This window comes from Anopheles maculipalpis, chromosome X (assembly GCF_943734695.1).
Source record: "Anopheles maculipalpis chromosome X, idAnoMacuDA_375_x, whole genome shotgun sequence".
NCBI classification, from domain to species: Eukaryota; Metazoa; Arthropoda; class Insecta; order Diptera; family Culicidae; genus Anopheles; species Anopheles maculipalpis.
Window position 1 is genome coordinate 1,251,733 of NC_064870.1, and position 23,530 is coordinate 1,275,262.

The window sequence follows — 23,530 nt, forward strand, 5'->3', positions numbered from 1 at the left end:
AAGCGTGCGTCCTGTCTCCCAAACGCCGTGTGTGTGTACACCGCCCCATATTGACGAAACATTCCAAAGCCGGGGAGCCGAAGCACCGGCCGTAAGCCGTCCAGCGATTTTTTTTCTTTTTTTGGTTGGAGCGCGTGGCTTAAAAGAATGGTGCAGGATGCCGGGCTGGTGACAAAATGGAGATGAAATAAAATAAACCACACCGCCATAAGTGAACAGTCGATGTCGTATAAATTCTCCCCGCCTCCCCCTGCATCGGACCCCGCGGGGACCAAAACGGACCACTGGAACGGAGCGGGAGCGGCACCGACGGAGCGAGCAAGGTCTATTAAAGTTGATTATTTATTGCGCGTTAGCCATTTTGTTGTGCCGAAAACCCTTGTGCAGAACTGAACGAGCCGCAACCCGCTGACCAATTAAGTGAGGGGGAAGATGGTATGCCGGTTCGGAGATGCGTTGCAATCCGCGGAAGATGTGAAGAAAGTTCATCCAGCGGCGGCAACAGCAGTGGCAGCTGAATGTCTTTCGGTTGTAGCAGCAGATGGCGGCGCAATAGCAACTGCTCTGCTGCGCGACGTTCAGCAGCAACCTCATTTTGGTGCGTCTCCAATTTAAGAATATTCCTGCGTTGGAAGTTTTGCTTTTGTTTGCTTGCTTTCCTTTATTTATTTACTTTGCGCGACTCCATCAACGATAGTAAAAACACAGCAACAGCAACAAAAGTCATCCTCATGTGGGGTTCAGTCCACAGGGTGCACCATTACACAACTGCTGTCTCGATGGCACACGCGCCACTCCACGATCGGAAAAGGAAATACAAAAATACAATTCCACGAGTCCGGCACCGCATCTAATCACAAGGGTGAAAGGTGGAACTAATTGATATGGGAGGTTGGGTGTTTAAAAAACCTTTCCCCCTGCCCAACCCAAGTGGGTGGGTGGTCCTTCAAACGGTGTGAAATGAGCCGAAGCTAAACGGACTATAAAAACAAAACTGAGCGCTCTTATTGTGGGTGATGGTGAGAAGTCAAATGGAGTGTAAACTATCAAACTATCAGTAATCGATTCGAGAAGAAGAGGGAATCCGATGTGAGAGAGGAAGGAATCCTTTGTAATGCCTGTTAGTACGAGAGAATGTGCTCTTAATGCGTCTCGGTTGATGATACGATGTGCTTGACCAGCTTCTTATGTAATAGAGGCACGATTGTGACGCTTCCGACCTCTGTGGCTTCGTCCAGCAAAATCACACAACACCTTATCCCGCCCGGGTCCTTCGTCAGCATAGTCAAGCACTCGTATCTATAGAGGACTACCGGACGTACATTTCGTGTGTTGTTGGAGTCTTGTGGATCGCAGGAGTTGGTGGAGTCCATAGTAGGCACGACTCCCCTGAATAATGCGCCTTCGAATTTCGCTGCTTACGAGCCAAGGTAGCAGAACTCCTTTACCACCTCGAGGTTGTCGCCGTCAACTAACTCGCTGCTTCCCACACTGGCTCTATCGCGATTAGAGTCTCCGGCAAGCAGTTATTTCGACTTTGTCGAATTGATACTCAATCTCAATTCATCCTCAATCTCATGTCATCCGCAAAGCCAAGGAATTGGATAGCTCTGATGAAAATCGTGCCCCGGATATCGAAGCCCGTGCTTCGCGGCAGACATCCTGCAAACCCTCTTAAAAAAAATGATAAAAGAAAGCAACCTTTCCAGCAGCACGCCATCGCTTAACCTGTTCACGTGCACCGCGCATGGAGGCGCCTGGTAATCGACGACACTTCAACACGTCGCGTCCGGCGATCTTCGCACACCCTTCAGCCATCGTCGGCACGCACCCGGCTGCTGACAGATTGATTATAACGAGACCGCAGCAACAGTTCACGACGCCGGATGCGGAAACACCGGTGTCACACCGTAGCTGACGTGTGACAACTTCACACCCGAACAAAAAATTCAAGATGAACGAAAAACGCAAATAAAACGGGGTAGCACCCGACCCGATCCCACCCGACGCGGACGCACCCGCATCAAGACCACCGTGCATTAGGTTGGCACACTCTGGTCGGGGTGGCAAATTTGCTCTTCTTTTTATCATCAACCGTACTTTCATCACTCATGGAGCGAACGGATGTGAGTGTTTTTTTTTTTTTGTTAAATATCCCCTCACGATGCTTTATTTTTGCAGTTTTGTGTTTTTCTTCGCTCAATGTTTTCTTTTTTCAAACCTCCAGCGTAGAAAAGTCGGAAAATATTGCAAATCGCTTACGCATACGGGCGGACGTATTGCGTGACGATCGTCACCGTCTGGCAACACTGCCGGTGGTGTGGCCGGCCACGTAAGGCCAAATATGTTTGCCATAAAACAAAATTTAGCACCACACCGCATCAACTTAGATCACGCTGCGTGTGTGTGTGTGTGTTTGTGGGTGCGCTTAACGAGATGTAGCAGCTCCGCCATGGCGGCCAGGAATGGGTGTCCGGTCATCGTCGATCCGCTCGCATCGGATCGGTCTGTTGCACGGTAGTTCTATTTTCGAAAATTGAATGCGCCCTCTGATAGTCCTCCCGCTTCCTCACTCTAAACCCCCAGATCGCGTTGGCGAAATCGGTGAGGACACTTGCGTTTGCACGACAGCATTGCGGTTGTAATACCTGCACGATGATCGCGTGAGGGTGAGTTTTTGAGTCTCCCGATCGTTTGATCGGGACCAGCGACAACCCAACCCCTCAGGCATACCGTGCGAAAACATTACCGAACGTGGTGCAATTATCCACGCCGGTTTCCCTGTTTCATTGAGCAGCAGTGCGAAGTAATACAACTGCGCAGAAGAAGGGACATCACAGTCGTCACCAAACGCTGGCCCGGCAGCCGTCTGCGGGACAGGTAGAGCTGCCCTAATGGCCCGATAGTCTCGTGGCTGTCTAGAGATCTTAACTATTTGACAAGAAGCCCCGTCAGAGCGCGGCGAGATATCTGTATTTGGGTCTTTCACATCCTGCAAGAGACATGGTTTGAGACGACGGGACCTGGGATAGAGCTGCAGTTGCAGAATCGCTCACTCGGATGGCAGCCATTTGCATCTCTGCCACGCACCGCGTGCTGCACATGATTCATCTCGCTCTTGCTCTCACTCACGCGTTCCGTCCTGCCTGCCTTTACTGGTGGCTAGCAGCTCACACTGCTCATAAGTTGCAAAAGATTGTTTTCGTTATATTTGACAAGTCAGCAACAATTAATAGTATTTATAGACTGCTCGGGAATGCTGCCCGCTCGAGTGTGCTGCTTCGCGGCCCTGTTCGCGCTGTTCATTCAAACCTCGCTCACCCTTTCCCGATGTCCCCGATGCCCCCGGGTAATCCGATACGGGAACGGGGCGAGAACCGAACAGCAGACGAAACAACACGCGAAACTGCGCACCAAACAAGTCGGCCACGACAGATAGCTAGCCAGTTCGGCGTGTCAGTTGTTTAGTGGCATGGCATGCAGCGCAACAACAACAACAACAACACCTCAGAACCAAATTCGCGAAGCACGGTGAGCATGGGACAAGTTAGGTTAACTTTTTCGCCACACGCACACGCTCTGCCGCTGCGATGATGAATGTGCAGCAGCGTAAGTGCCCGTATGTAGATATCTACATGCACGTGAGATTGTACTTGATATCTGTTCGTTTTCTTGTGTTTTGCAAATGCAGCTTGTCAGTCACCGAGGCCCTCCCCCCCTCCATATGCCAGTGCATATATGCGGAAATCTACTTCAAGAATGCAAGTTAAACATCTAGAATGTGTATGGAATGGGGGGAAGGGGGGGGGGGGGAAGACCTGATCCCAACGGGCGCAAAACGCGCGATAGGCGAGATGAGTACTTGAGTGAGCTATTTGTTTACACGTCTCGCGAAAGCAACACGTCCGGTGGGAAGTGAACGGCAGCCTCGATGCATCATCTGTCACTGTAGCCTGTTCCCCTGGCAAGCAGTCAAGCGCAAAGGCCGCCCTTTGCAAGCCTCCTTTCAACACCGCACTCGAAAAAGATGTGTGCGTATGGCGCCATGATAAGCGAGTCCGCCATGTCCTTGAAGCCGGAGGTCATAAAACCTATTTCCTCCGGAGAAGCGGCAGTAGTATCAGCTTCGGCGAAGACACAGGTAGCAGGCAGGGAGGAATTGATACATGACCCTATGCTAATCAGTCTTCCTCCTAACATCTGACACAGTGACACAGTCAATCCTATAGTTTGTCGCTTCGCTGGACTGTCACTATGCTACTAGAATTCGCAATCGGGACCGATTTGATCGCGTACTGATGAGCTCATAGGCGGCAGTCGGGAAAGGGTACTTCACTGCCAGGTATTTCCCCCAGACAAAACGTTTCGCACAGTAATGACGGCAAGCGATGGCACGTACTGCCGAGGCCAAGTCGAAGCGTTTTTTCGTGGAAATTTGGGTTGGAAACCATTAGCATTCTGTACACGCGTACGCTTTCCTAGAACAAACCACCAATCACACACTGGTGCCGGTTGAAACTTCGGTTCTGGAGGACGGTTGCTACTTCGTCGGAAATACTGATGCAACTGCAGACGGATATTGTGGCGTGCAAACCTTCCTACGGAGATCTGCTTCACGGCCATTTTAGACGACGATGCTCAATGGCAACACCGGTTTGTTTGTTTCCGATTTTCCGAAGCCACCAGCTTGAATAGCCGCAAGTGTATCAAAACACTGCGTCCAAACATGTACACTGGGTCACAGGACGCTACACGCATTGTTTGCACAAAGAATGATCGTCGTAGATGCGCTGGAGAAAGAATTTTAAGCACCGCTAGCCACGACAAAGCCAAACCTGATCGCCGGTTTGGGGACGCTGACGCAAAACAAAACCCCGCTTCATCGACACGCCATTCTTAGTACCCCTTGCCCCTTCGCCGAACGGTAATGGAGTGGTTCCAAACAAAACATTAACCGGCCATTGAAGCTACCCCCTCCTCCCGATGACCAATTTCCGGTATGCGAGTTTGCCCCGTCCCGCATCGTACCGCTGGACGACGTGATTGAAGTCGTGAATGGACTGCGAATGTTTGACCGATTCGTAGTAGAAGCAGCAAAGTCAAATAAACAAATACTACGCCTGTCGGGAAGTTTTGCAACGGCGGAATGGCCTGAGCGTGGTGGTGGTGTTCGGAACGCTGGCAGAAGCGTCTTAAATAAGCAAAGTGTTGTACGAGGAGGTAATCGACATCAAACGAGTTTCGGGGAGGTTTGTTTTAATTGACGCTTTTTTTCTCTCCCACTGTATTAAACACATCAATGGAGCCGTTTGGGGGGGGGGGGGGGGTTTGGTTAGAGGGCTCAAGAGCCGCAGAATATATATATAAATGTGTATATGGGATCGTTGATGCGAAAAATACTTTGAAGGTGTGAACGTTTTCGCTCATCAACGAAATAGAGCGTGGCTGGTGGATAAACAAATGAAGATTCTTACTGGCTCGTAATACCCGTATGCCCTTGGTGGGTTTGCTTGGCGTCAGTGGGCACAACGGGGAGAAGATTTGAAAGAAGCATGGCGCTAGCTTGTGTTGATGATTCGTGCGATTGGAGCGGCTGCTGGATACATACTGGCATGCGGTAAGAGAGAGATCGCTGGAACAAGCATTTATCCATGCATTATGATGGAGCTTCATTTGCTTTGCAATAGCACCGTTTTGTCGTGTTTTTTGCCATGAATTGTCTATCAAGGCACCCTGACAGGAGAGCTTTGAGGACTCTTGAGATTTTTAGAAGCTGTCAAACATTGGATTCTACTTGTAGTCATCGTGTCGGGTGGGCTTGACACTGAGTAGTGACTGCTTAGTATCCGTACTGTCACAACTGTCATCTGTAGCTCTCGTCCCCAGGTGAGTTGAGGCCTCAGGATGCCCACGTAATGAGTAATCGAGATTTCTCGTTCAAATGTTCGGGATTCCACCGATAAATTGGTTGCTCTACGAAGCTCCCAACCCAGCAAAACAATCTGTAAAACGACCTGTGAAGACTATGCCAGCTAAAAAATGGATTCATGTCTACAGTTCCTGGTTTGTACGGCCAAAGAGGAAATACAAGAAAAATACTTATTTATAACACTTTGCGGGGAGAAACTTGGCACGGGATACGACCATCAGTTCTACAAAACTGAGCATGCTAAGTCCAGTTATCTAGAAATGGTTGACAAAGCCTGTCAAAGATACCGATCGAATCGAAATCTTTGATAAGCACTCCAAGTACTACAAGTAGGCAATATCTACTGCAGTCGGCACACGTACTATCACTGCCGAGCGTTTGCGGTTATTAATTATAATTTAAAGCTAAGCGCACGGCTGCTACGCGGTGTGCCCTGCCCTTTGCTTCAGCACTCTGTGAAGCCCCACAGCACACCGTGGAATGTGCGTGTGTGTATGCCGCTGGTGTGGTAAAGGTTAGGAAGGAACGAAATCGAAACGAGACATTCCTCCGGCAGGAGAAAACGGGAGGGCGGAAAGCGGTACTGTACCGAGGATTGGTTGATGAAATTTAAACTAGGCGCCGTCGTCGGAATGGATCTAATGAGGCAACACCAAGTGCTAGCAGTTTTGCTAGGTTCGGGGACTGTAGGCGCTGATGCACGCCGATCGGTGTAATTTTGGAGAATTGCGTCAGCATTCAGCCATGCATGCAATGCACCTAGAGTTATGAATACTTAATGTTCCATGTCCGGAGTGCTGTAGGCGAACGGCGGCGCCTATCTTCACAAGGAAGGACCGGGGTTCAAACCCAATCTGAACCGTTCCCAGGTAACTACCTGGGAACAGAATGTCCAGAATGTTCAGAGGGCTCGGAGCAATTTGGTACCGTCCGCAGACAAGGATCTTGGAAAAAGATGTCATCAACTACATTGTGGAGTACCTGGGTCCTTCTCTCCAAGATTCTTTAGTCCAAAAAAATCATTTTTTAATTTTTTGTAAGAAAATCGAAGTCCTCAAAACCGCAATCACAGAAAGCAATTCGTTGACAATAATACGGTACTAACAGACTCCGGAGAGAAAATAACGAACACAGCAGAAGCATGTTGCTCAAACAAAGGCCATGATTAATATGTCGGTTAGCAGTTCAGATCGCTCTCAGGCACGGCATTCTAAGCACAACAAAGCAAAACACAACCGGAGACGCTTGAAACCCATTGAGGAATCCGCTACTGCAGAAGCATTGGGACAAAGCAAATAAAACTGCATTGATAGGCAAAATCAAAACATAAACATAGGAAAGGAAGCAAGGGAGGAATGGAACCCAGCCACCCATCGATACGCTCCTTTCCGCCCCGCTATTCGAGCATCAGCTTGCGATGCGCTCTCAGCAAATCAGTTCGACTCTTTGGAATTTTTGTTTACACAATTTTCCTTCTCCACAACAGCGAACCCACAACCCTCCCACCAGCGAACCGCAAGTTCGCAAGTTCTATAAATATAGTGATTTGAAAAACAATCTCGTCCGCTTCACCCTCGCCCAGCCTCGTCAATTCGAGCGGGCGACAATGTTTCCGTTCCGGCGTTAATGCGTGTGTGTGTGTGCATCGTCGCAAATTGTAAATAATAATAAAGCGCTGATATACTGAAGCTGATATTATTTGCCATCCTAACCTACAAAAAAAGAAGAATCCCAACACAGCACTGCAGCCAGTAGTGGCAAAACGCAACGCATCGAATCGTGCGAGAGAGTGCAAAATGGCGCTGCGTCAAGTGCACCGTTTTGGGGCCACGTTTGGCACGCGTACGCGACACGCGACGGATACGGTCTCGCCTTATCGGCCCTCGGGCTCCCCGGCCTGGATGGGTGGGATGGGTGTTATCATCAGCGACCCAACCCAACCACGTTTCCATGTTCTTTCGAGCCGTTCCCAGGCAGCAAGCTTTTCCGATGCGTCACGCACCACTGTCTACGCTCATTTTCAGAGCGCAGAGGCGAAATTCGAAAAGGGCAACCACCGCACAACGGATCTGGGCAGTGTTGGGAGAAGGATAATTAACACCAAACCGGTGGAGAGGAGGGGAGGGGAGGGGGGGGGGTATGGGATTGGTAAGGTAAAGTGAAATTGCAACTTACCGACCGGTGCTGGGGTGTGCGATGAGTGTGCAGTTTGCAATTTATTGTTTGCATTATTGTGCCGCGCACTCAAAACTGCACCCTGAGCGCGCGCTCGTGCTCGAGGGAATGAACGAGGCAAATGTTTTTCCGTTCATTGACATCGTTTTGCAGACGACAGGGGGGGGGGGGGGGGGGGAACAGGGGGAGGGGTGGAGGAGAGAGCATTCCAGTGTTGTGCGTGATGTGTGGTGGATCGAGTTGGCCCACGCACCGCGCACTTAGGGATGAACCATAAGATACGTAACGTTCGAGAGGGGAAGATCGGGATATCACTCTTGCATTGTGATACTGTTACGCTCTTCAAACTTCTAGGACCCACCAACGCCATTGCTCCATTCGCAACTTATCACATCTCTTCTGTACGTTTGGATGACCTAAAAGGGCTGGGTCGTCCGGGGCCCTAGTGGTTCCTCCATTATCGAAAATCCTTCAACATTCTTCTCACGATCAGAGCCCTCAACTCTGAGGTATATGTGAGAAAGAAAAAAGTTTTCTCAAGCTTCAAACCGATTGTGCCTCCTGCACCTTTGGTAAGTTTCGACTACGTATGAGAGTCTGAAACGATTGATGTCTATGTCATCAGGGTATCCCAGAATCTTGCCCTAACGTAAAGAAGATAGTTCCGGCAGTTTGTGTTTGATGATTGGTTTGTCTTCGGCAGTCTCCTGCGAATCTCCTGCGAGACTCAAAGCCTCAAAGCCAAAATAGGGCGACGAGTGGTTGTACTTACCATTCGTTATTTCACACGGTCGAGGTGGAGAATTCTTGATTTCGTTACGTATTCTATGGACGGTTCCTTAGTGCAGTCTGCTTGCAGGATTAGTAACGCACAAGCATTTTGCATTGGAGTATCAAAAATATCTTTATTTACTCTCGCAACGCAGCGTAGGAGAAAGCATTATTCGTACACCACGTCCACCAAACAATCCCACCACCTGCCTGGGTGGATGAATCTAGGTTTGTTTGAAGCACACCTTCACATACATTACGCTTACGCCAGCGATACGCATTTCTGTTTATTTCTTCAACCCTATCCAATTCTCTGTTTCTGTTAGACATTCTTTTGCGTTGTTGTGTCCCCGTACCAAGTATTATCGTACATCCCCGAGCACATTACTGTATGGCATTCTTTACCGGCCACTCGGTAGTGTTCCCACCGTGACACACCGATCTTTCCCCTCCGTCGATCGGCAGGGGGGTGGTGCCATGAGCAGTAGGGCAGGAAAGAGAGAAGTGGTGTCCTCACCGGTGCGACATTAGCATTATTACATACGATTAACATTCAGGTCCCTTCGCGATGATAAATATACACCCATTGAGGGACATATGTTAGTACTAAAAGCAAAACTATCTACCTTATACATCTACGCTTCTACTTGGAAGGTGTCACGGGGTGGTGTAACCGCTTTCTTCTACCCTTATTCCAGCATCCCGTCCGTAATCACCACGACTTTTTTTCCCGTGCTGGGCTGGACTAGGGATAGAATACGAAGTGGAGTCGCGGGCGCGTGACAACCGTTCGCTGAGGTACTCCCCCCCCCCCCTCTGATTGCAATGAGTGTACATCAATTTAAAACAAAACCGACTGGTTTTTGGCTATCGTCCTTGTGGCTTTCTTCCCAGCTTGCCCAGCTAGTGGATACCGCTCGGGCTGGCTGGATCCGATGTGCCAAAAATGGTCGCGAGGCTTTTGGCGGTACCGAAGAAGAACCCGCACGCACCGAACGCAATGATGAGTGCATCCTTGAGCACGATCCAGTGCCGGCCTGGTCGGTCACCGTGCGGCCAGAGCGTGACCAGATCGATCAGTGGCGGGAAGACGAGCGCTAGGGTCGAGGTGGAGACGGCACCGACAAGCGAGATGAAGGTGCCCAGGTTCGGGATGATGGCGGCCAGCACGAACGTGAGCAGGACGGTGACGAGCCGCAGCCCGTACTCGGCACAATGCGGGTGGCGAAAGTGTTTCGTTACGGCCGGTGCGAGGATGGTCATCGGGACGTAGAACTGGAGCGCGTACGATGCGAGGACGGCGACCGCCATCAGCAGGCGTACAATTTGTGCGAGTCTACAAAATCGGACGAGGTAAGATGGGTGGTGAGTAGGGCAAGAATGGAAGGGACGGTAAGGAAACTGTACTTACAGATTATCGTTCGGTAGGTTGAGTGTTACGCTGCCCTGCGCCTGCTCACCGTACTTGAGATACCCGTAGAATCCGACCGCCGAATATAGACACACTACGATCGTCATGCCGGTGTTCAGTACACCGTTCCAGGCGATAAAGTCGCGCGGCTTTGCCATATTGTTTTCGAGCGGCAGCACCACCCCGATGCCTTCGAACGCGTACATTACCGTGCCGAAGTAGAGCGGTAACGTCGACCAGGACGAAACGGGCCGCACGGTCGTACTGTGCGGTAGGTCCTGCAGCAGAAATAGGAAGGCGATCGCGAGCCCAGCAATCGCTAGGATGGATGCTGCAAGCGAGGTCGGCGTTAGCAGTTTCAAGCTGCGCACCATGTTCATCAGCGTCAGCGGTACGAGCAGATAGCCGAGCACGGTCAGTACCGGCACCTGGACGCCAACGTACACGAGCAGCTCGCGCAGATTGACGGCCACGAACAGATAATACACGCAGCACAGCCCGAGCTGCATCACGATCAGGAAGGTGTTGATCACCCGGCGGAAGGTGCTGGCTAGTGGCTGGGCCCAGGATGGGCCGGAATCGAGCGCATAGTAGCCGACTTCGGCGTACGCCAGCGACGGTCGCCCGTACCGCCGGCAGAGCTCGTGTGAACAGCGCACCAGCAGGTGCATACAGTGCGTACAGATGATGCCCATCGCGAGCGTGCCAAAGAACCCAACGTACAGACCGGCGTTCTTGAAGGCGTCCGGCATCGCCAGGATGCCGGTGCCGAGATTACCGTTCAGCATGTGCATCAGCGTGTCCAGGTTGGTGGTGGGATGTTCCAGCATGCGACCGTCGACTGGGTCCATCAGCGTAGCACGGTAGTGAGCGTCCAGCGGACGGGACGCAGCTTTGGCGTTCTGCTGGATGTCGCCGGCCAGGTGGACGATGGTACCGTTGCCGCATCGTCCGTTGTTATTGTTGCAGTCCATCAGCAGGGGTGTCGTTTGATCTACGTCACGAAATTTTGGTGCCATCGTTGTTACTGTCGTGGGACGCACTCGCACACACACGCACGTACAAACGTGAAGCAGGAACAATGTAGGAGCAGAAACAAGTGTCGGATTCTAGCGGGAATGCACGGATTTTGGTGGATAAATCGTTCGACCAGATTCTAGCCCTTGTCCAGTATTTCTAGCCAGGTGAGTGGTGTTTTGTTTGCAATATCGCATCGATTGAACAGCAGAAAGTAGGCGTTATGCATTGAGGTGTTGCAACCGGTATCGGCACCGGGTGTACGTGTCCTTCCGGGGTCGGCTGAGTGCTTCTCTTCGCGTTGGATAAGCCTTCCGTTCGTCTTTTGCCCTCCTCTCCCGGGGTTTAGTGTTGATTTATGGTTGATTGTGTCAGTTCGTCAGCTGCTCTATATCACGCGGCTAAATTAATATACACACACACGCACACACACACACATACACACTTTAATAAACGTAGCGGAAAGCGCAGGTACGGTGGCACACTACCGCGTAGACGCTTGTCTGGACACTGAGCATCGCGCACGATCGGGAAGCGGGACTTAATATAAGAATTCTTCACGCTTCATGCAACCGTGTTAGAACGCCCGCCACCCTTATCATCAGAAAATCGTTCACCCGGCCGAAATAGAACAGCGATCGCTCCCTAATCACTTGCCCGCTCTGGAAGGTTCACAGTGTCAACAGTCATTTCCTGCCCGAAACGGTGGCCCGAGGGGAATTTTCCGCCATCCGTCACGGACAGATTACGGTGGCCGGTCGGCCGTAAACGTCCTTCGGTATGTGGGCGAGAAGAGCAACGAAACGAGAGCACCAAAAAAAAAAAAAAAAAGTAGGGGGGGAACAAATTCACACCGGGCACGCAGTTTTGGGCAGTGTCCCCGGCGGTGTGCGGAACGCACCAGCATCGACCATCACGAGTCAAGGCGGTTCATGTTTGGCGTGGTGCTGATTAGGTCCCGCGAAGTAATTACGGTTGATTGTGGAACGATGAAACTCACAATAAACACACCGGGCAGGCTGCGGTGACGTCGATTTTGTTTGTTGATCGTTATTTGCTGTGTGTTTGATTGCGATCAAATCAAGAGCAGCGTGTACGTGCGTATGTGTGTTGACGGTTGATGTGCACTTTGACAGGTCAGCGTTGATCGTGTGGAAAGATCTAGATCAGTTCTCGATTTCATTATCGCGTCGATGATCGGAAAATAACCACGTGTTTGTGTGAAAATCTGTTTAGCGTGATACGGAAATGGAATTTCCCAAGTGTACTGTGAGGAAGTGAGTGAGTGTGGTGCAGTGTTTTTGTGCAATTTGTGGCAACATGCTGAAACTCTCAGTACGTGAACAAAGAACTTATGTGGCTGTGGCGTTACTTCCGATGGTGTGAGAGAATGGAGGATGTCAGCAAAATAAGGTAGGTGAGAAAACAATTTGACCAATTCTCCTTGGTTATATTGGTTCAATACCAACAAGGATTCTCTCCCTCCTGGTGGCCGGTTAAGGGCCTCCGTCCTTTCCTGATCAGCGGGGCCGCTGTAATTGGGAGCGGCCGTTACTCCGCCCACAGTTCTATCCACCACTGCTCTGGACCGTCTCTCCGTACGCTGATTTGCTATCCCGCTAGGGGGAATATCAAATCGAAGAAAAAAAAGTATACTTCTACTACATTCTTCTACTGCTTCTACTTCTACACCACACTTTATTTGAGTTTAGCAAAATGGGCTTTCAAAATGGATCAAACTTTCGTTTCTGTTTGGGTTGGCTATCGGATTGCTGTCATTAAGATGATCTTCTTGAATCACCCGACCTTGCTTGCTTAGTACGGCACGATTAGTAGGTCAAGTAATGTGAAACTGTGCGTGATTCATTCCATATTTCGTAGCCCAAGGGCTTCAGTGCCAACAATTAGCACATACCAACTCCTCAACGAATGCATCCACATCCCGTGCTACTCGGTCCATTTCTCTTCTTTTAGAAGCCTTTCATTGCAATTCCCAATGTAGGGTTTTCTTTATTTAAACATCATTACCATTTTATTGATTTGCAAAAAAAAAACTCGAATCGCGCATGTTCCTCATGTGTCGTAAAAAAGAGTAAAAAAATAGCAAACTTTACCATTCGTTCGTTGTGCATGCTCTGGCGCCATTGTGAGGTCTCGCCAGTCCTTGTACATATCAGTCTGCCGACATCAATTCGGATAATTTATAGAGCTTTGGTTGATGTCTTAAGACAGTCGCTTTAGTCGCAATCGTAGCCTGGTGGGCGAGGTGAAGTTGTAATGAAATGCCAATAGAGCAGTAACACGCAACCAACAGCGAAAAAAATTCGGTCCATCATCAGATGATCGGCCGGCAAAAGGGAATGTATGCGTTTGCCCAATCTTTTTATGTGTCCTTATTATTTGGGAATTGGGAAATGGGTCTTCGCGTGCACAGTCTTACCGAGCGTTTATTGTTCTGCATTCGGTTGCGGTGAGTATTTCACCAAGGACGATGCATTTTTGGCGCTGTCCGAGGGAAACGTTTCGTTGGCCGTTTTACGGGACCCCCCCTCACACATATTTGCTCGCAGCAGCCGCGCGGTAGAGATTCGGTTTTCAATCAATTTCTTCCTGTTCGGTTGTAAAACGTTTCAAGCTCTACTTTCGCCGACGTACGGTCGTAAAACTTGCAAAACTCAAGAGAGAGAGAGAGAGAGAGAGAGAGAGAGAGAGAGAGAGAGAGAGAGAGAGAGAGAGAGAGAGAGAGAGAGAGAGAGAGAGAGAGAGAGCTCGGCACGACTCTCTCTGTGTGTGTGTGCTGATCAGGGTGATGACGTTTTATGGGTCTTTCAGTGTAATTGGTTGAAAATTTACTACTGTGTGATCCGCGCCCACTGTCACTCGGTCCCGGCGGGGTTTGTCGGCCCGTTCCGGTCACGGACGCTGGCAGTAAATTGGCGTATCCGCTCCGGTTCCCGAGCCAGTGTTGCACCGGTCTTTATCGGTCCGTGTCTGTGAGTTTTGAGATAAATATAAACACCGTAAGTCTGCTGCTGCTACCGGGGTGTCTCTCTTGTGTCCTAACCGATTAGACGCCTAGAACATGCGTTGGGCAGCTTCCGGTAAGCGGGGCGCCCACTGCTGGAATCGCTGCAGTTCGCGCTTTAGGACGTTACCCTTTCGAAAACCGATTCCTCGTCCCGCGATCGCGAAAATAGCGCGCGCGCGGTTTGGGTAAGGAAATTCTGCGCCCCTACGCAAAACACAAATGTCTTGTGCTCTAATTAGCAATTATACGCTAAAAATCTTCGTTGCCAGCCGGACAACAGGGGGTAAAGCGTTCGCAATGATGGAAGCTGGACTGGATTGCAAAACCGTAGCAGCAACTTTGCTCCTCGGATTACCGGAACAATCAATTTCAAGTGCAGCAGTGGCCCCGTTTTGGGAGGGGAGAAGGGGGGTGGGGGGTTCGCTCTTTGCCAAGGCAATGCTTGCCAACGCGCACTTGCGGACGGTCCAAAGACGCGTCAATAGGATGCACACACCCTGTGCAAGAACGGCACGAGAGCGGTTGATCTTGGTTGGCTCATTGTGTGCACAATGGAGCGAAATATGGCGACCGATGGTAAGCACAGCAGATGGTCGCCATTTCGGTGCCGCGCTCAATTGGCGCTACTTATGGGGTGCGTGCACAGGGCAACCTACATGCGATTCCACTTAGTTGCGTCGAACCGCGTCACCTCGAATGGTAGCAGCGGTCGATCGAGCGTCGATTAAATGGATTGCCTTCGCTTCTGCCACGAGGAGAGGCTCTTCTTCCCATGGCTGACCTCTTGCGCGCATGAACTGTCAATTTGCACTCGGAGGTTCGGTGGATGGAGGATCCGGCAGTTCGATCGCGGGACTCGATTGCGGGGTTCGCAAAAGATACCCCCGGAAACACGCGTCTGTTATCGGATCGCTATTCTGCCGCGTTTGGGGCGCGTAGAAGGGGATGACGTCGTTACAGACGTTATCCCGAAGCTGCCATTCACGCTCTGGTTTCTCGGGGGGTTTTTTTTATTTGTTGCTTTGCTCACTCACATTTGCCATTAACCTAGAGTGGGATGTCTGAATGTCGTGTCTTTAGCATATCTCACCTCACAGCTGGCAACTCGGCGGTGGTAATCCAGTAAAGCAAACCCCTCCACCCTCTCAAAAAAAAAGGAGATGACAAAGTTACATACAAACAAATAAACAAACACTGCTAAGTGGCATCTGTTGATAGAAGAACCAGGCAAAGTGTCCAAATCGGAAGCAGAAGATTTACACTTTTACGCCCTCTAGCGGTCAGGCAGGATGGCGATGTCAGCAGCAGCAGCAAGTCACCCCGGTGTCGGCTGAGACGGCTTGTTGAGTTCGCTCACTCAACGCACGCACATTGTTTATGCGCCCTGCAATAGACGGACGCCGGTCTGGACGCCGAAAAACGGAAAAATAAAAGCAGCAAAGAAAACCGCAACCCACAGGCACACATTGCCTGGGAGTAATTTGTCCGACACTTTGTCTGTCGCTCGATGTATCACCTTGTCCGACGCGTGGTCTTTGTTGTATGGTGGTGCGAAGTGAAGTGAGGATACCCCCCCCCCCCCCAACCTCGGTCCCCAGAGGTGTGCACCTTCCGGCGCTGGAATGTGCCTATTACCCTGTTGCGCAGTGACAGGGAAAAGCCAATAAAAAACGCGATGGCGAAGTGGAAACGAAAAATGCAATTAACATTGCAATTCCCGCACCCTTTGACACACGGGCGTGCGCGCATGCCAATCTGTGCGAGACATTCGTCTCGATCACAAGATAGGCTGCCTTGAACTGTATGCTCCCAGACTGTACCCAGACTCTCCTTCCCGTACACCCACGGCACCGCAGGATGCTGAGGCGAAATGACGACGCGGGATAACCTTTAGAGCGAGGAACAAGTGTCGCTCTATGCAGATTGGGATGCATCGTGATACGGGTAAAGCCTGAAGTTCGCGTGCGCGAACCAGCCCTCATCAAGCATGTCAAACGCGAACGTTCGTAATATTTTCCCTGGAGTGCACGAGAGCCGCCACCGCGTCCTCGCCGGTGCGTCCTCCTAAGAGTAATCTCGATCTTCACATGAAACTGCCGGCTAGCAGCTCCCGTACGTGTGTCCCGTGACAGCACTGCGCGAGCGTTAACGCAAGCCTAAAGCACCCCCCCGACTGGATAATAGACTTGAGCCAGGCGCGCGAATCTGCCCAATCGTGGTTGTGGCCCGGGTGCCTCGTGAATATTCAATGGAGCGTGCGACGTTCTAATCTTTAATTTGCGCGAAATTTATACCTCACATTAATATTCCGCTGATAAAGAGTATCGCGCCCCGTTGGGCTGCTTGGATAGGATCGGGTCTAGACCTTCAGGTGTATTCAAGAGGTAGGCAGGTAAGGTACGCCGTTCGGACACGATAGCGTGCCAAAGGGTAATGCATCGTGTCCAGGGAGCATCGTGTGGACACACTAGACGACAAGAAGGAGGTACCATTTGTCAAAGGGGTGATGCAGCAGGACTGACAACTCTATCTAGCAGCGGATGATAACGACAACGGGAGGATATCCGCTCGCGTACGTCTAGCGCAACCCTATCACCTATGACGGGGCATGAAGTTGCATCGCTCGTGGCTCGGTAGACTTTCCAAGAGTTACGGGCCGTAGAGATCTGAAGATGTAAACCGTCAGAACATCTCTGACGCGTGATCGAGGAAGGTTCCTCGACTGGTGGATCTTCTTCTTCTTTTTGGCTTAACGACCTTCTAAGAGACTACTGGATGGGATTTGAAGACCGGCACCGCTGTCGCCTACACCACCACTCCTTGGCAATATTTCTGTTAGAACATCAGTTAGAATATTATCAAATCAGAGCATGACTAGCCGTATATCTACATGCCATCAACAAAGTCGATAATGATGGCTGCGTCCGGAGCATTTATAGATGTCACATGTAGGCCGCGCACACCTTTTTCGCATAACTTCCATGAAGTAGCAAGAGTTCTTAAAATAACGACATTCTCCATACCGTTTAGCCACGTGCCGCCTCATCTCACATTCGCGCGTCGATGGGAAGCGTCAACTCAATCCCAAGAATCTCTCAAACCCAACTTTCGCGACACCACAGCAGCGCGTACACTTTCAAGAAGCTGGACGAACGAACTGTTTGGGGAAGTTCGGTTTTCACACCGAAAGCAAATGCGAAACAAGCGATCGAGATGCTGAGAAAATGTGGTTTACAAGAAGCTTACAAAATGACCCATCACGCGCTTGCCAACAGTTCGATTAGTTGTTAAGGTTTTTGAGGATTTGTTTTTGCTGGAACCGTTTAGATTGTTGTTTGTAGATTTTTTATTATCATTCTGCTTTATGGCAAATATCGTTGAGGTTGTTGTGCTTTCCATTTCATTTCTAACACCGGCTAGCAGGCCGGTGCGAAGGGGTTTCGTTTATTCTTTGCTCAACGTTTCATCTGCCAATCAGCATCATCAGCATCATCCTCTCCGTTGGCGTTGCTTTCGGTGTGACTTTCGGCCGATCGCGCTTTAGACTCGTGATCTTCTCAGCGTTAATCCCGGAGCCGTTTGAACATTTCGATTCTGGTTCTTCTACTCACCACCAAACCCTCGCCCAACCGGTTCGTCACATCCTCCATGTCGAGCGTTATTTGCAGTCATTAAAAAATCGTTTTTGCCTTCCGCTTTGCTTTCACGCCTCATTCGAATTCATAGCTGTTGGATCAATCGAAACACGGCTCGCTCTCTACACCCGACCGGAACCACGGAACCGTCTCCCGGTTCGTCAAAACCTCCCGCCCCGGGGCAAGTCATTATGAAAATTTTTATTTAAAAAATCATAAAATTAGCTGACCGTAAACAAACGTAAATAATACCGGTACTTTTCGCGAATCGAAACAACCCATAACGATCGGCCAGGCGCCATCGGGCAGATTGAGGGGGCTGCATCAGTGTCTCCCGAGGCGCCGTCGGAAATACCAATTTTACAAGCGTCGGCGGCCCAAAAAAAAAGGTTATTGCTACGAGCTTTTGCATAAGCTCCGGAAGCGAAGGCGGCTATAGTTCGCCATCCTCCCACCCATACGGCACCCGTACGCATAGACGTGCTCATAAGTCGTCCACTTTCTATCGTGACGGCGTGGCTTGGTAAACTGCCGGTGAAAACGTTTGCGCCTTGGTGACGCCCGGTGCCGTATCGTACACCGCAATTCCAAACAAAAAAGAGATCTCCTGCCCGAAGTCTGATCAAGATTGCGAGCAGCATACACCCCAGATCGCAGGAATTGTGGAACTCCTCGCGCCCTCGGGTGAGGGGATTTTAAAATTCAAATCCGATCGATTGTTGTACGGTCTCGTTTACTTATTTATTTATTTTGCCTTTTTTGTTGTTGGGGCCCGATCGGTGATGGTAAAGGGTTGAAGTCCCCTCCTCAACCCTCCCTTCACACCATCGGGACACGGTTAAACGCGCCAGAAATAAGAAAGCAGCCCGAAAAAAAAACATGCAAAGGCAATCCGAGCGATCCGAGGGATGGATTGATGATTCCGAACCGAATCGCTATCGCTATGAATGGGAAGGAAGCGGTGTATGCAAAATGTGCATGTTAAACGGCATGCGAAACATGAAACCCGAGCATTAGGGGAGGGAAGAAACTGATAAGAAGTGAGGTGGAAACGCAAAGACACGCTAGCAAGAGAAATCATGGATTAAGGCCATCGATATCACTTCGAACAACGCTCACCCCATCGTGTGATGTATGGCCGTGTACGGTGCTCAAATTCCTAACGTCTTCACACTCTGTTTCTTGTGGAACCGATTAGCTCTCACATTCTGTCGTTTCAGTAACATCTGTCAAAACCTACACTGTGTCAAAGAATTGTCCGTACAGCAAAGACATGGTTACAAAAAAAAAAAAACGGATTAAACATCATCAGTATGTTGACCTGCTCTTTTAAAGAGCACATCGTCGTAACATGGCCCGGTCAACATTATATCTCCAGGAAACTCGATCCTTAACGAGCACCTTCTTGGTAGGGAATGAGTCCGGCATCCTGATAACATGCCCCAGCCGTTGTATCCTGTCGATCTTCGGCACCGTCAGGATGTCCGGTTCTCCGTATAGCTCAGTAAGCTGGTTCATCCTTCTCCTCCACACTCCATGCTCGCACACATCGCCAAGGATGCTCCGGTCGGATGGTCCAAGACTCGTGGCCATATAGGACTACCGGGCGAATCAGTGTGCGCTATATCTCATATTTCGTGCGGTCTCAAAGTCTTCTGGATCTCAGCAGACGGTGAAGGCGGGTAATAGGCACGATTCCCCTGCCTCCAACAAACCCAGCATGGTAGCTGCCGAAAAAATCTGTAGCAAAGGGGGGTCAAGTCTGCAAAACAAGATCTGGGACAGAGTCTTATAGGCGTCATTGAGGACTGAAATGGTATTGTTCCCATTGTTCTCGTGATCAGCTGGAGACGGTACTTAGACGGTAAGCTTCTCCGGCTCCATCTTGAAGAGTTCGACCGCCAGTCCATCACTACCAGCAGCCTTGTTGCTTTTAAGCTGCTTGATGGCGCTGGCAACCTCATCCAGAGATGGCGGAGGACCTTCGTCCTCTGCACTGTAGCTGTCACTCCGTTCAGGTGTCCTTCGAAGTAGCACTACCACCTTTCGATCACCTTCCGCTCCTCTGTCAGGAGATTTCCGTCTGTGTCTCGGCACATCGCGGTTTTAGAAGCAAATCCACTCCGTGCCTCTTACAACCTCCAGTAAAACGAGCGAGAGTATGACTGTTCGCGCACAGAGTATGACTTTTCCGCAGTACCTTTTTCATATGAATAAGCCAGGCTTGTTTCCAAAGGTGTAGGGGTAGGTATGGGATGATAGGGACAGGCGAACAAATTTGACTAGAAGACGGGCGAAAGCAGGGCTACATTTTTTTAAAGATAGAGTCGGGAATGCCATCCGTGCCAGGTGAAAACGAAAGCTTGTGTTTAGTCAATGCTGCCAAGAACTGCTTCAGTATCAATGAATGACAGGAACACCAGGATGTAAACAAATGCAACACTTTTGTTGCTGCTGCTAAGCAGTGTACCATCGTTCGGGGATTCGCCCCCATTTAGCATTTTTGACCCGGTTGGCGCGAACCTCGCATTTGGACCTGGATGCAAATCAACACTGACAGCTTTTACTGTCAGCAAAACGATGCCATAAACAAGCGGACGGACATTTATTGTTTGCGCTTTTTACATGCTCGGCTGGGCATTTGCATAATTGGGATGCATTGGACTTTTATCGCTTTTTATCTACCGGGGATTAGTTGGCACTGGCACCACCGTTTTGCACGGTTTTATAGGTATAGGAGGAGGGGAGGAGGGGAAGGCATTGGAGGATTATTTTTATAGCTTTTTATAGAGGGGCATGGATGCAAGAGTAGTTGGGTTAGTACCGTGTTTGCCAATTATACTATAAAATCTTGCCGAAGGCCCAACGACCAAGGATCAACCGAACGTCAACTCTAATTAATGGATAAGATTCGCCATAGTCATCTGCTTGATCTATAGCGTAGTTAAGGCACGGATCGAATGGGGGTGGTTTTGTTTATGTTGTCCCTGCCACTGTGTCCCGACAACAAATTCGCGCCCTCACCGTGAAGCTAATTTCTTGCTTTTTGTCTTCGGATCCTGTGCTCTGTGTGTGTCTTGCCTAATTTGTTTTCGCCCAATCATGCTGCTGTGTCAATTCACATGTAGTCCAGGCTCAGCTTTGAATTCTACCGACTTCTACCCCTGCGTGGGCAATCAAAACGCTAAAAATCGATCGCTCGATTGCTGTTCGGCAGAGGGCATTTGCTCTAATTATGGTGATCGGTGATCCTGTATAATAAGAAACCATTTATGACCAATAATACCCGTTTATTAACGGCTGACACCGAGACGCGAGACACGCGCAGGATTCTGTGTTGCCTAGCCAAATTTCTTCTCCAAGTTTGCGCTATCTCTCGCTACCACCAATTCTTCAACCGTGAGTCAGCCAGCTCTTAGTGTTTTCCTAGGCCCAACCAAACCCGAAACATAAATTGAATTTTGTTTCCCCCCCGTCTTCCACGACATCCAATGGAGATTTTTATTCGTCTGAATTCGACTCGATTCGCGGCGTGTACGGCCGGCGTGTACGGCCGGCGTGTATATATGCCATATTAATGTGTTAAAACCCAAGGCTGAAGGCAGCTTATAGAAAAGGTAGGAGCGAGCAACAGCAGCAGCAGCAGCACGATCGTTTCGCTGGATTTACTTTGCTTTATTTCTTCATTTTAATGGCCTTCCGATGGTTAGAAGGGAACGCGCACTGACGGTGCGGTGGGTGGTAAGGTGAGGGCGTAGGCCCCTTACCCCGCCCGTTAAGCCGGTCTTTATCTCTATAAACTAATTGCGGGATGATTGAGTGCAAACGCATGTGTACGGTCGTTAAATAGCTATAAATTAAATAGTAATGAAGATCATAAAATGGTATCCTATCTTCATCAAGACCGCTGCCAGTAAGCTAAGCCCCACCGTCCCGGGTGCATTTGGTGAGTAGCGAATTCTAAATGTCTGATGGGAGGGTTGTTTTCTTTTCCCTCCCCCCCCCCCCCACACGATAAATACCATAAAGATTATGGCAAATATTTTTATTTACGATACGACTTCCCATCGGCGCGCGCGCGCGTGTGTAAAACTGCTGCTGAAGTTGCCAAATGTACGGCAGAATATGGCAGACCGACGTAGCAGGCAAGGCGAACCGTTGGCAGTGCAGAGACTTAAGCTTTTCTCGCTAAGTGGGAAAACGGATTGCGAGAAGAAAAAAAAATGCGTTATATCAGTTCTGACAATTGCTTCAGATGGGTTTGGTGAATTGAGAACTTTAAGTGTACAGTATTGGACAAAACAAGTGCAACTTCGCGTTTTTGTTTGCCAAATTTAATTAGACTTTCTATGTTTCGTTGCAAATCCTTTTTTTCAATTTCAGCCTTGCATCTGCGAGGTATAGACTAGAGTCAGGTGATCAATGAAGTTTTGAGGAATTATGTTTTATTTGTTATTTATAATATAAATATATTAATCTCCTGCTCGAACGGCACCGCTGACAGCGTTAGAAGTACGAGACACATAGGCAAAAACGGGTCAGAACAGCCGAATGACGTTGGATGTTCTGCGAACAGCTAGCATCGCATCGGGCACGAAGTGACCTGGCTGGGACGTAGGAGGTTGATTGCAGAAAGGAGCGTCGGGGAGTCTGATTCGGCCGTCGTGTCGAATCCCGCGATGAAGGAAAGGTCTGGCTTGAGAGATACGCTCTCCTAAGGAAGGCAGACCAAGCAGCATACATCTGGTGAGAGAGAGTCTAGCCTCCGATTCCAGCCTCCGAGTCTAGCCTCCGATTCGAAGCGCAAAACGCGTGAGTTTGCGTTGGATCGATCTCTAGACGCACCTGAGACCGTGCAGGCCACCACACTATGTTGGTATACTCCAGCAAAACCAGCCTCGTGTCAAGTAAGGCGCCCTTAGGTCCTTGACACACTATTTCCTCTGTGTGGTTGTCCCGTCTAGCACATAATCGTAAATCGACTGGCGTTGTGAGCGGCCAAAAGTGTACGACACACATTTCTCAGGGCAGAGTAATAAGGCATTTGCGATGGCACCAAGACGGCATCAAGGACGCGTCGTTGAGCAAAAGAACCAAGGTTGCTGCCCTGCGGGACGCCTTGGCGTGTAAAGACCCAGCTTTAGCGAATAATGTCGATCTAGAAGGTATGATTTCATCCACAACATCATGGGTTCAAGGATTCCGAGCGTGGCAAGCGCTTTAGGATGATAGCCGGTATACCAGCAGGACCTGAAGCAGGTGAGCGCTTTAAACGATCTATAGCAGATACGATCGACGCAATGTTAACGACCCGGTAGCATAAGGAGCAGTGAATCCCTCTGTATGTTGGAGAGAGTACAAGCCACGGCTTCCGAATGAGTTACATCCGATATGAAGTTGTGACCCATGACATGTACCTGACCTATTGTATCGGCGATAGAGAGCTCGTTTGGCTCTTTTAAGGGCAGTTAGAGTGCGATCACCCCATGGTGGTCCATGATGTGGTCTTTTAACAGGAGTGCATTCGATTAGTGCCACCCTCATAAACCGAACCGTCAACTGCA

General features: G+C 49.8%; 2 protein-coding genes across 2 annotated transcripts in view; both read right to left on the reverse strand.

The window, feature by feature from the left end:
* Positions 1–23,530, reverse strand: part of LOC126568277 (armadillo segment polarity protein) — a 369,973-nt gene that overhangs the window by 165,055 nt on the left and 181,388 nt on the right. The window lies entirely within an intron of this gene.
* LOC126557518 (proton-coupled amino acid transporter 2-like) lies at positions 9,772–11,305 on the reverse strand. Its single transcript, XM_050213322.1, has 2 exons — positions 10,287–11,305; positions 9,772–10,211 (listed from the first exon to the last, which is right to left on the reverse strand). The coding sequence occupies exons 1-2, from the start codon at positions 11,303–11,305 to the stop codon at positions 9,779–9,781; spliced, it is 1,452 nt and encodes a 483-aa protein (XP_050069279.1). The 3' UTR covers positions 9,772–9,778.

Excerpts from the sequence above, each read along its gene's own strand:
- LOC126557518 (XM_050213322.1), bottom strand. The coding sequence starts at position 11,305 with ATGGCACCAAAATTTCGTGACGTAGATCAAACGACACCCCTGCTGATG. Across the intron at positions 10,212-10,286 it reads AACCTACCGAACGATAATCT|ACTCGCACAAATTGTACGCC; the intron begins GTAAGTACAGTT and ends CCGATTTTGTAG.